The 13,760-nt window shown below is 50.4% G+C and overlaps 2 protein-coding genes across 2 annotated transcripts; both read right to left on the minus strand.

Annotated features, from left to right (window-relative positions):
• Positions 1-1,647: 1,647 nt before the first annotated feature.
• On the minus strand, positions 1,648-4,440 carry T310_4217 (K homeostasis protein Kha1; the record flags this gene model as incomplete). The annotated part of the gene is made up of 3 exons (XM_013472926.1): positions 1,648-3,126; positions 3,194-3,817; positions 3,919-4,440. The coding sequence occupies 3 exons, from the start codon at positions 4,438-4,440 to the stop codon at positions 1,648-1,650; spliced, it is 2,625 nt and encodes an 874-aa protein (XP_013328380.1).
• A 6,363-nt stretch (positions 4,441-10,803) lies between these two features.
• On the minus strand, positions 10,804-13,221 carry T310_4218 (Glutaminase GtaA; the record flags this gene model as incomplete). The annotated part of the gene is made up of 2 exons (XM_013472927.1): positions 10,804-11,411; positions 11,463-13,221. The coding sequence occupies 2 exons, from the start codon at positions 13,219-13,221 to the stop codon at positions 10,804-10,806; spliced, it is 2,367 nt and encodes a 788-aa protein (XP_013328381.1).
• Positions 13,222-13,760: the final 539 nt, after the last annotated feature.

Below are 13,760 nucleotides of genomic sequence, written 5' to 3' on the forward strand. Positions count from 1 at the left end.
GTGTATCAAAACGAGAAGGAAAAAAAAAAAAGAAATACCTATATATCATAGTGCTGAGGATAGACAGACAAATTGATTGATTACGGAACATATATAGTACATTATCATCCTGAGCATTCCTTTCTTCCATGCACCTAGAACAGCACAGAGGAATCCAGTGCACAAATAACCTTGGAAAGTCGCCTGCAAGTGCCAAAAAAAAAATCATGGCGATCGCCATCATGACTTGAATTGAATAAAATTGATAATATACGCAACTTAATTGAGATACTGTAAAAAATTCAAAAACAAAAAAAAAGGGAGGCCTTCGTTCCAGGCTACAGTGCTTACGTATGTCATCCTACATTCTAGTTCTTTGCCTTTCTTCGCTCTGGCGAGTCAGAGTTCACTATACTGTACAGCAGTACAACGTATAGGATAATTAAAACGCCAGCAATCGCTGCCTGTTTTTTTTCCTGCTGCTGTTGCCTAGAGTTTATCCTAACATATGCAAAAGAGAAAAAGAGAATGGAATGGAGGGCAGTTAATGAAAGAGAAATTAATAATTAACCACATACACACAATATATATAAATAAATATATATATATACACCTTTTATTATATTTTTCTCTATTATTACCTACATTATATTGTTTGTAGGGATTATACCTATCCGCCCGTTTCGAGAGAAGCTCGATATTACATTAATTGGTTAGCTCCTTCACATCTGTTTCTCCTCTCATACTCGATCAAATATACTATCCTCTCGCCTTTCTTTCCTCCTCTCTCTCTCTCTCCTTTTTTTTTTAATTTTTGTTCTTACATCCAAGCTTCAGATCAACCATGTCCTCTAGCTTCTCGTTCTTGTCATCAAAGACAAGGGATAACCAGCCTGGAGCAGTCCACAGGAGCCACAGCCCGGGAAAGAAAAAGAGGGACGACAATGACAATGACGAGAGACAGTCCTGGACGAGAATGGACAGCAGCAGCTATAGCGGTAGCACAAGAAGTACACTGCGCAACGAGACAGAATCCGGACACGGATACGGATACGGATCGGACTCAGAGCCTGAATCGAACTCGAAGACAAAAGTTACACACCATGTCGACGATAAGGACGCTAGTGCTAGTCCTGGTCCTAGTACAGGGAAGGACCATCCCCCCAAGGGAAATCGAAATAAAAATGAAAACTCCTTCAAAGCGACGTTGAGGATTATTGGGAATGGTGAGTACTGTCTTGCACTTAGCCTGGAGATAATAACGAAGACTGGATTTCTTTTTCTTTTCTTTTTTTTATGATGACCGCGCAGCTGGAAAAGCTCAGGTTACTGACTGATGCTGATGCTGGCATATATCTAGCAATGGCGTATACCGCGCCGCGGAGTTGAGAAATGGGTCATATATTTTCAAGCAATGAAGGACTGGGTGGGCCGACAGGGTGGGTACTTTATAGGAATAGCAAGTCAGTCAGTCGGATGTGACGAGGTCGACTAGGTGGTAGGGCTGGGAGAGTACTCAGTTGATTTTTGTGTTGGTTGTTTTGATAATATATGAGAATGAAATACTGTACAGCGGACGCCGGATATAAACATAACCAAATCCATTATACTATCCAATCCTAGCCAAAATTACCAGAACCAACAATATATAACCAAGATAAGTAAAAATTACTCCGTCCTGCCAGCCTGCAATACAAGCACGCTCGCCTTGACGCCGTTCCCCCGCCGAGCCAGTGCCTCGCCCACTACGCCCAGCGCCGTGCGCGTATCGACACCGGCCTCGTCACTTGCATCCGACACTGCCCATTCAACTCCCACGCTGCGCCGTCCGACGGCCACGATGTGGCTGACGTCGTTCCCAGCACGTTCTGTCTCCTCCTGCGCCGTGCTGACCGCCAGACTAACCGCTGTGGACGCATCGTCCGTCGAAGCCAAACTGACCCGGCGGAAAACGACGCGGGACGACAGCTCACTGGGTAGCGAGTCGCGGATCGACGCGAAGAAGACCGTATCAGATTCTTTCTCCTGCACTGAGATCGGCAACGACCGCGTCGAAGGGACGTCGTCCTGGCCAGACACAGTAGCGCCCTGCTTGGTCGCAGACGAGCTCGATGGCGAGTCCGCGGGAACGTCGGCATGGACTATCGTCGCGGTGACCAGCTCGTTCCGCGCCAGTTGCAGCACGAAACGCAGCCCGAACCGGTCGTCCGGCCCGCCGTAAAACAAAAACAGGATGTGCTGGTTGCGATGCGCCGTCGGCACCGCAGGCGCATTGCTGCGGCTGCTGCGGAAGCTCCATGAACTGCTCGCCCGCGTCGGCGCCGGACGATCCTTGTTCGGCACTTTCAATCCCCGATCGACGAAGATGCCGACGCCGGTGGCAACCCGCGAGACGACCCTCGATACAAAAGCCGGATACGGTGCGCTGGCCAGCCGCGACGAGTCCTCCGTCCCAGCGAGATCTTGGCGCTCGCTCATGCTGCCACTTGCGCTCCATGGGAGCAGCAAAAAGTCCGCCGACACATCGCGTGACATATCTACCACCGTGTCCGCATACAGGTGCTCCGGCACCACGGCGACACGGCCCTCGGAGAGGATGTTGTTCATTTGGCCAAACGCGCGGAACGTGTTGACCACCGGATCCCAGACGGCGTACTCGTCGACCTCTGACACCTTCATCGTACTGGAAAGACGATCCGTGAGTTCCATCAGTCGGATGCCATGCGCCTGCAGCGACTTGCGTTCCGACTCGGCCTCCTCTGGCTGTTCCTCAACGGTCGAGGCGGTCTTGTCGGGAACATCCCGTTTGGAATAATGCACGCGGGGCGCCGGTGGCTTCGCATCGGTGGTAGCGCCAAGCAGACTGACAAACGTACAGACACTAGGCAGGCTGTCCAGGCGCAGATACACGAGCACCCTGTGGATCGGCCTGCCGCGCAGCTTGTCACTCGCCGTCAGCGTGTCGCCTCCCGAAGACGACGAGCGCAGCGGCTTCTCGTCCCAGTCGATCTCCCCGCGCCGCCATCGATCCACCTTGACCTGATACCACGTTGGGGTAGAGGAAAGAGGTGAGAGGGGTCGTTGCAAAGGTGGTGACGAGCGCCATGACGACAAACATGGTAAAAGTCCGCTCGCTGAGAATCTTGGCTTGGAGTCCAATATTCTAAGACCAAGTCAGCTATCGACCAAACACTACGACCTCGACCAGTCTTACCAGCACAATCAACTCCACCAGCCCCTTGCAGCTCATCAAGACTCCGACGGTGAAGCTCTCTCGCCATAACAGACCGGCAAATCGGGATGCCAGAGTGCCACCCGCGACTTTGGCGAAAAAGGCTATGGCGGTGATCCCGATGACATAACCCCAAACAACCCCCGTGTTCAGCAGACCCAGGTTGGTCTGCAGACCGGAGAGGGCAAAGTACAAGGGGAGGAAGAGGGTCGACACCAGATCCTCAACCTTTTCGGTGAGTTTGATGGCGAAGCCGCCCTCGTGCGGGCAGATCAGCCCGATGAGAAAGCCACCGAAGATGGCATGGATGCCGATGACCTGGGTGAAGAAGGCCGACACCAAGGCCATGAGCAGCGTCACCGCGACTACCGACTGACTGGGGCCCTTTTCAAGACTGCGGGTGCGTTGCAGGAACCAGATAAAGGCGGGCCTGACCAGCAAGGTCACAAAGAGGACGTATCCGATGCAAACCAGCAACACCCACAATGCCGTCAGGCCACTGGAGGCGTTGACGAGAGCCACGCACAGCGCGAGCAGGATCCAGCCTGTCACGTCGTTCCCCACGCCGGCCGACAGCACGATGACACCCACGTTTGTGCTGAGCAGCTTGAGTTCGGTCAATATGCGGCAGAGGACTGGAAAGGCCTAATCAGAAAGCGACGGAGTTAGCCAATCAATCAGGACTAATGACGGTCCGCTAGAGTTACCGTAATGGCCATGGCAGTGCCGATAAAGAGGAGGTAGGTGCCGAAGCTGATGGGCAGCACCCCCGGCTCGTCGTAGAACTGGTTGTACAGGCCGTAGGAGATGGCGCAGCCCAGGCCAAAAGGCAGCACCATACCGGCCGCCGACACGCCAAAGGCAATGCGCCAATTGCTCATCAGAAACCGCAGATCGGTCTCCAAGCCGACCAGGAACAGAAACAGCACGAGACCCAGGTTGGCGACCAGATTGAGAGCGGGGATGGAGGCCGCGGGGAAGATGGTGTCCTGGAAGTGCGGGATGTGGCCGAACACGGACTGGCCCAGCAGGATGCCCCCGATCACCTCAGCGATGACGCGCGGCTGGCGGATCTTGGACAGCGGCCAGTGGAGGAGGCGGCAGAAGACGAGGATGATGCCGGCCTGGATGACGAACAGTATGATGGGGTTCTTGCTGTCGTAGACGGTCGGGTTGCCGCCCTCGAGGATGCCCCCCTGGGGGGTTGCACGGGTGGAGTTGGACGACATGGCAGCGTGTCCTGGCGCAGTGACACGGCGTGACACAGAGGCAGCGCTCAGCAGCGAGCGCAGCAGAAGAGAGGCAAGGACGCCAGGATCTGGGGAGGTGGAAGGAGGTTAGGATGCGGGGATGCGGCAAATAAGTATGGAGCAGAGGGAGAATTCCACGGCACGAGGCGAAGGACCATGGACCTCGAGTGATGACAGGCGGTGTCGAGGGCCGCGAACAGGCGACCAACGAGCTCCAGAAGCCTGGCAGAACCAGACAAGGCAGATGGCGGCCGTTCTTGGGGCCGTTGATTCATTCATTATTTTAGCCTGGCAAGTTGCCATGCGACAGAAACGTGCCATCGCCAGCTGCGTGTCGCGTGGGCGCCAATCAGCGTCGCCGCTGTTATCGCGCTGTTGGCTTACCTAATAAGACCTAATTTAGCCGCGTTAGGCATGTCGCCGGAGCTGCCGATTGGCTGTTTTTTTTTATACTGCAGTTGAGTCCATCATGCGGAGAAGGAATTATTCTGATAACAGGGAACAAAATAAAGCCTTGGAGCACGGAGCCTGCTGATTGTGCGAATTGTCGAGGTGAATGTCCAAGTGAATGTGGATGGGCGAAGGTAACTGCAGCACACTAGGCCCAAATAGGAGGCAGGGATCTGGCTGGTATTGCGGCCAATTCAAGTGAATATTTCAAGACTTTAATGATACTGGCACTGATCTGGCCATTCACTGCCTAGAGTAGCTTCACTCCGTCATATAAATAATCCTCATCCTCCCAAGACAGACCGATAACTTTATATATATTCTCTCCTACCCTTGGATGAATTAACCAAGACGACCATACAGGCAATATACAGTCAAAATGCATTGCTTTAGCTATGTTAAGGCAGTCTGCATTTCTAACTAGTCATGATACTACTTCTGTCACATCTGTTTAGCAAAAGAGGCTAGCTGTTGCAACTATGACTCGAGGCGATGCCAACTACGTGCTGGGATATAACCTCTATCCTAACGTTGTGACAATTCAAAAACTAATTATCATCGTGGAAGCAAAGAAAAACCTCTCCGGAATTTACCAATATGGGTATATTCATCGTACGTTTCTTTTCTTTCTTTGCTGTGGTGCTAATATGAATTATCCAAGTCAAGAGAGGAAGAATCTCAACGACGCAAGCGGAGAAGATTGCCGGCATGAAGTGCGTATACACCTAGTTATGTTTAAATAGTGTTTTTGCTGACTGCGAGTAGTGCTTTGAAGAAATTTGTTTTGACTAGAGCTCAGCGAGACGCTCAATACCTCAACGAATCAAAAAGAACTGTCGATCTTGGGATCTTTGAATTGACTCTGTGAGGCCGGCTTGGATTAACCCTGACAATACAACAAATACAACTCCAAGAATAATAGCTGGAAAGGCGCATATGGAGCGGCTAAGCATCAAGCCAGGACTGACGGCGGTTTCCAGCATCGCGAATGGTGTTGTTAGCAGGCACTGAATTTACTCTTCCTATCCAGGAATTATTTTCTTCCAGGATATTGACAATGTGTATACTTCGAGATCAAGATCGGCTAGATCAAGATCGGCTAAAGACGTTAGCCAACCTTGATCGTATACGAGAAGTTCCGAATGCTGAGATGGATTCTCAACACTGGAAGACCGAAGACAGATCTGAAGAAGAACACAGGCTTTGTGCTCGATATATTACCAAACATTTTCTCAGAATCTGTCGAGCCGGCAAACTCGAGCATGGTGCTCCCATGTCCAGCTTCAACCCTGCTCAGCTTTTACTCTTGGCAGCGATGACATCCCAAGAAACATTTGATAAAATTGCTCCCCTTGCTGGATATATCGTGCTCTATAACAAAGCAGGCAGGCTTCTGGCGGTTATCGAGGGAAAGGTCAGGAAGGGGTCAGAGAGCCTGCTTATCACGGTGGGCATGCAGGAAACTGCCCAAATGATCGGGTGGATCATGAATGATGGCCAGCAATCGCTTTGTTGATGCCATCATCAAAGCTGCAGTTGCCTCTTCTTTTCATATGAGGTGGTAACAACAGTCGTATACGTCCAGTCATTCGAGTATAAAACGAAAAAAGACCGCCTGGAACTCAGGGGTTCCTCACTTGACCTGCTGATTTGTTACGACGAACCAGGATCTACTCGCATTCCGAAGGGCCAACGATTCCGGGGACCTTGGAGAGCGAGGGATGAGGAGAATTAGAAATTGACAGTTTTTTTCTCCATAACGACACGCCGGGAAGAGATGTACCGAAATTTGGCACGAACATCACCTTGAAGAACTTTTGATTCTGATCCTCTTCATTGAAAGAAGATGCCACGGTGATTTGTGCGGCAACCCTGCCAGGGAAGATATGGCTCGCTCCGTTAGCGCCTGTCCCTATTGATCCTTGAGTTTGCCCTAATCAACCCTCGAGAGTCATCGTGGTGAGTTTCTGTTGCTATAGCACAAAAAAATTGAATTTTACTCCCGCAAATTCCCGGGCGCGAACTCCATACTCAAAGCTATCTCTAAGCGAGCTCCGTTGAGACTGATAAGAGTGCTTTGAACGGCGATCTGGTGACGGTTTCCCTGTGTTGTGATGCCACAAAAGCCTGGAGCGCGCACGCAACGAGACCATTGGAAGTGTCAGAGATTATTGTGGCGAGACGGGAACAGCAGACTAGTTGGTTCTCATCATGAAAGCGCGAAAAATTCCTTCTCAAGGAACAGATTAAAGAAATGCTTTTGTCAGATCATCCCTTATCGAGAAGGACTGTATGATTCAGTCAGATTGTATTGTATTGTGTGTATATACGTACTGTATGGAATTGAATTGCTTTGTCTATGTAGTATAGCAGATGTGCGTGTATATCACCTAATCTGGACGCATATTGCTTCCCAATTAATGGTAATGTCAGAGACGATTGCTTTGTCAACAAGACAATCCAGAGGGCACGGTATTCTGCAAGCTTAGCGGTGGGCAGAAAAATTCCATCTAGGTTCAGTTTACTCCTAGAATCAAAAGCCTTTCACAGCCATCCTTGAGTTATACATTACAACTCGAGAAGAAAAATATCTATTCGAATGAGATATTAGAAGACATGCAATTGCCTTAGTGCGAAAACAAAAAAGCTAGCACTTTCCCAGCAGATAGTTGAGTCAAAATGCACTAAGCGTCTTCGTTTGACGAATCTGAATAGCAGATGTTTCTCCATAAGAAGCGCCGAGGATAAAGCAAACAAACACGCTGAACAGGTTCGATTATGAGGTGCAATGCAGTAGAAGTGTGTAACGTGGACTATCAGATTTTAACCCTCAAAAATGAGCGTGAAAGAATACGTACATGATGAGGCTCCATAAACGACGGTCGCGACATATCTCATTTAAACGATCAGTCAGTCTCAACCCAGGGAGTTGTTTCAGACGCTGGAGATTTGGCCTTTAGATTCTGGATAGAAGGATGCATTTGGCTTTCCACGATAAGTCCAGTCGATGAGGTATTCAGTCAGTACGTCTGCAATAAGAGGATCAAAGAAAGATGGCTTGAAATTTGGAGACTGGTCGTCATCCAACGCAAAGGCCTCGAGTTTCAGCTGTCGGCAAGGTATTTGCCGTTGTAGTCTTTGGTGTGCTTCCATAAATCACGGATATTCTGCTGGAGATTTTGTTTTCTGGATTTATGTGTCCTTTCCTTTGTTGTCGATGGAGATAATTGACGTGTTAATGATTTGACGTTGTCTACTTGACAGTCGAATTTCGAGTTGTGCAGTATCAACAGTTGGTCGCATACATTAATAAACTTCTACTCTTAATCTGTATGCGTCGTCTGTTTGCAAGGAGAGAAGAGGCTGAAGGATAGAGTAACTGGTTGATTGATGTCAACTACTCTAACAGGTAACTAGACATACATCTGTCTACACGAAGATCAGGTTACGTGGATGACCACCCCTGACAAAGGTGCACGAGACTGGCAGAATCCTCCTATATCCAAGGGCATTCCTGATCCCATTCCAGTCTGCAAGCAAGATAGTTGTCTGAATTGTTTTGAATGTCCTCACATGTGGACACTTTAACCTTCCACTCAGTTGACTCCACCACAACCATGACTTTTATCGTACACGGTGCCTCGCGGACAAGATTGAAAAACTTGTTGAGCAGGCCTTCGTGCAGGTGCTGGGGCTCAGAGTTATCCAGTCGGTCAATGATGAGATAGAGAACGTCCTGTTTGCCACCGAAGGACTGGAGAACCCGATCCATTGTTTTAAACATATCCTCCAAGGCCTTGTCGTCATCTTCTTTGTTGCATGTGGTGATACGATGACGGATCTCAGTTAAATCTTTCAGCAGGATGTCGGGCTTCGAGCGAAGAATCTGAAAAACAAGACTCCACATGAGAGCTCGGATGTGAATCCACGGCGTTATCCCCTCATGATGGCAGAAGTAATTTGCCACATGTTTCTTTTGTTTACGCAATTCCTCCGTAACCTCCATGGCGGCAAGCGAAAGCCAGCTATGAAGGCTTTTACGGGTGCTATTGGTTTGAGTAAGGCCGTGGAGTAACAGACAGCTTGACGTCGAACATTGACGCCAGTTTTGATACACCTCATCCTTTCCCAAACGATCAGCTGTCATGAGCGGCCAGCCCTCATGAAAGTAGGTAGTGAGCGTTTTCTTGTATTGTTCGAGATCTGTATGGGCGCAGTCGTCAGGAATATCAAGATCCTGCTTGATTATCTGGAGGTTCTGCATAGCTGCCATCTTTCGATTTGCCATGTCTGACTTTTGATTTCTAAGAATCGGTTTTCTTCAGTTGGATGTTCTCGGAACGAAGGAAAGCAAGGGCAATTCGAGTGAGAGAAGAGCTTAGGTTCTGAAAGGGGAGAATGGGGGTGGGAGCAGGCTCATATAGGCGAAGTGACTCAGATAGATGAGCAAGCGAGGCACATAGCCATGACTCTAGGCCATAAAACTATGTGGCTTGATCCCCTGTGATAGTGCCAGTTTCATGCATCAGTGAATGGACTTACGGTTAAGTTCTTTTTTCAACCTCTTCAATCTCCTCGGGTAGCTTTCCCGTGTTACTCTGGGTGCTCTTGACATCCCTATGGAGTAAACTGACCGTCTCGGCATTCACTGTGAAAGTCGCTTATGTATTCTTTCCACTGAAAGGTCAACTCCGAGCTGTGGTAGTTTCAGAATGGCAGTACAAAGCCCTGGCTCCGAGAAAATGGTTAGCTGTTATATGTTACTAGGAATGCTTACCTGAAGATTAAAATAGTCGGCTGCTTAGGTCCCAGCCTTTCTTGAAGATATACTTCTGTCGCAAGATTCAGGCACAGAAATGACTGACTCAGCTCATCAAGAGAATCATCACAATCCTGACCACCAACCGGATCAAGTCGGTCTACATAGCCGTCCAATCACGAATCCATCTGGCTTTCTGTCATGACGACCTACGACAAAGAGACAAGATCAACATTTTCAATCACTATCTGGACAGTATTGAATACGATAATCCCGAAGAACGCAAGAAGGTCAAGGCATGAATCGAGGAGACAGGAAGTGACTTCCGCTCAACGGCCGCCAGATTCGGAACGTGGTCAGTACAGCACATGCACTCGCTTGTGACGAGGGAAACGGAAGGTGTATCACTCGAGACTACTTCAGGTGGGTAGAGACTGAAGTGTGACGACCATCCAGCTCTTTATGGTTCTCTCATCTTCTTTTAGTGCCAACAAAAAGAAGAAGAAGAAGGAGAAGGAGAAGAAGGAGAAAAAAAAAGGAATACTTCATAGCCATTGTTTCCAACTCGTGCCTATCGAATCGAGAATATATTGCATTCATTCCCTTTCCTTTCATTACTTTCTATCGTCTTTCTTTCGCCCAACAACTTGCAGTGATGGCCAATTTCGTCAGCTGAACCAGAAGACTACAGGACGTAATCAATCCAGCTGGTATGGGGGAACAAAGGAATGTTTAATTTAGCGACGACAGTACCCAGGCCGATCTTTCTTGGTGTTGACGGGATATGAGCAGGGTAATAATATACTCGGATTGGAATTGATCGATGCAGATATATACCTTTACAGAAAACAAATATATCAGATAGAATCTGTCGAGTTTTTCATCTCACTTTGGGATCTTATATTCATTGTATGTACTATGCTATCGTCAGGTTATGAAGACAGGAATTCCGTATCACTTGGCAAGATCGTAGACGCTGTTCATTAATTGGACCCAGCCAGGTAACATCTGAGGCAAAGCATTCACCATATTCATTATCCTATATTAATATATCCATTATCTAAGCACTAGCTAAATCAAGACTATATATCACTGACGATTGTTATCACTGACGATTGTGTACATTACCTAGACTATGTCGAATTCGGCTTCTTCGCCAGCGCCAACAACGCAAACTGCCCTCCCTGCACCGGCCGCGCAATAAACTGGATCGGATTGCCACTGTCATCATTCGGATAATCGCCCGTGCCCACCGTGTCGTACAGATCCGTAAATGCCAGAGAGGTAGTCGTCTCGTTCAGCCAGTACGCGATGGCGTCGACGAACAGCCGGCGCGTTGCGGGCTCGCATGTCGCCGCCGTCCACATCTCCCAGTCGCTCTTGGTGTAGAAGTGGCGGCTGTCGAGTGGGACGCCGAAGATCTGCGATACCTGCGGGTACCAGTTCGATTGCATCTCGTAGATATGCGCCGGCACGACGCCCAGGCCTAGCAGCTTGTCCGGGTAGATGTTGTACAGCAGCCCCCACGACGACCGCCATTCGTACGCCAGCAGCGTGTGCTTCTCCGACGGGTCTACCGCGAATTTCTCCCACTTGTTGATGTACTTGGTAGCCGTGGCGGAGAAGTTGGCTGCGTCAGACGACGCGCCCACGGTTTTCGCAATCTCAGCCATGGCGCCGATGGCGACGATCCCCTTGACGGCCAAGTTGGTCTGGTTGACGAGCTGGCCGGCAAAGTCATCTAAATATCGTTAGATGCCTGTCAAAATCTGATCTCGGTGCGACTGCTTACCTGTGCTCAACTGCGTCTCCGGAATAAGGCTAAACTCCAGCAGGTATTTCGCCCACTGATGCATCTGGTTATAGTGCTGACTCAGATAGCCCTTGTCACCGGCAAACTGCGAATAAGCCAGCGTCATCAGGATCATGTTGCCGCTCTCCTCCACCGGCATGTACTCGTCGTTGCCCTCGACGTGCCCCGTCGCGTTGGGGAAGTTGGTGCCCAGGTCATGCATGCTGTATCCATTCGGGTAGAAGCCGCCCTCTTGGTTCTGGAACAGCGGGTCCAGGTTGTATTTCAACAGGGCAGGGTTGGCGTATAGGAAGAACGGCATCGCCGGGTACATGACATCGACCGTGTTGACGTTGCCGTCGGAAGAGATCTCCTTCTGGAACATGAGAGGGTCCGAACTGTGCGGCGAGACTGTCAGCACATACGCGCCCATGATTTGCCGTGCAGAGAGCGCCACAATGGAGTAGTACGAGGCCGCTTCGCTGACGTCCGGAATGGCGATGCCTTCATACGTGTGCGGATCGAGGAAGCCGTAAGCGTTGCGGCTGTCAAAGACGTATTGATTGCCAAACTGGTCTGTACCGCGACTGGTGTTGGTATACATCCATGGCGCTGACAGAGTTCCGATATAACCTGCCTTGCTCGACAAGGAGCCATTGCCACTGACTCCGTAGAGCTGGTTGATATCGGCCTTCAGCTGCGCTTCGAAAGCGGCGCCCAGGGCCTGGCTCGTCTTGAGATCTTTGTAGTGGAACTGGATCAACTGATAGATGTCCCCGTAGCACTTCGTCCACCACGGTTGCAGCGCTGTCAGACCAGACGACGTGAGATATCGCATGGCGGGCTGCTGGATGGTCCCAATCGTGTAGACGACAGAGCCCGTCCGCACCGAGCCCAGATCGTGCGCAAACGCAAAGGCAGGCTCGCGCTCACCGGCGCCTCTGTAGTCGCTATCGACGATGTTGGACAGGCCGTGCCTGTTGATGAACTTGTACCGCAAGTTGCCGGAGAAGCCGCTCTCGAAGCTGAAGTTGCGCGCACTGCCCTCGCTGGAGGAGTATGTGAAATTGCCCCATTCAGGGAACTGGTTGTTCTCGGCGAAGGTATACGAGTCCTTCAGCTGCAGCAACCAGCTGAAGATGGACGGAGCGGTGATGGTCGCATTGGAGCCGTTCACCGGCTTGCTGATCCCACTCTCGTGAAGACTCCACGTCACCGTCTTGTTGTACTCGTACGTGATCCAGGCGGCGTTGACATCGCTGTACAATTTCACGTCGTGGGCGGCGCCGTCGGTCGACTTCACCGACGTGATCAGGTAGCTGAGTGGGATGCTGGTCCGGCAGAGATCTTTGGGGATAACAGGCGAGAAAAAGCTGGCGGTGACTTCCACCGGCCCAGCTGAAAAGGTGAAGTTTGAATACTGCGAATCGTAGCGCACGCTAAGAGGCGTTGCGCTCTTGAAGTTAGGCAGCTCAGGGAGACTCTGGGAGCCGGTTCCAAGGTATTCGTAGGAGATTCCATCGACGGTCACGATACCCTCCCAGCCCAGAGAATCGCCCGTCCAGAAAGACGCTCCCGCGGTGTTCAATGTCCCGTTGCCGGCTGTCGACGTCCAGGCGCTGGTATACGGCCCGCGCACCGCCAATGGCAGCGCTGGAGGGCGCAGGGGGAAGTAGACTGGTTGAGGGAGCTGAGGGAGGTAACTCTGAGCGGCGCCCAGAGCCAGCAGACATGCGAAGACGCTGGTGGTTCCCAGCATGTTGCCCAGCATGTAGCACTGGATCCGGTTGAAAGATCCTACGAGAAGTCTCTGAATCGGCCATATTTCGCAGGTCACTCTGGAATATATGCTAGCAACCACCGGCAATATCCGGCCAGATGTGCGGGGAAATCCAAACGCTATCACGATTTCTCCAAGTCGTTCCTTTGAGCAGAGACGCCATTGGACCAGCGTGAGCGGTGGAACTGGCGATCAATTCGGACTAGCATCTTCTGCGTGGAGGTTCGTAGAGATCGCGTGCTTGAAGCCTGCTCGAAGCGAGCTTTTTTTCCTGCCGTTCCCCGCAAATACTCCGTAGGTGGAGATCTACAGTGTGTTTTCTCCATCGCTCCTCACTACAATGGAGGTGAGTCGATCAATTGATCAATTGACGAATGAGAACGAATGCTAGTGTCCTTAGTTGGCCCTAGACCGGACTAAAAATTAGCAGCAGAGCTCCAAGTATCTGGCGCACACAGATGACGTAGGCCATTAACTCACCTTGGCAACTCTTTTGTTTTCCAGCGGGGAGATAGACG

The sequence above is a fragment of the Rasamsonia emersonii genome, assembly GCF_000968595.1.
Source record: "Rasamsonia emersonii CBS 393.64 chromosome Unknown ctg1118621760100, whole genome shotgun sequence".
NCBI classification, from domain to species: domain Eukaryota; kingdom Fungi; phylum Ascomycota; class Eurotiomycetes; order Eurotiales; family Trichocomaceae; genus Rasamsonia; species Rasamsonia emersonii.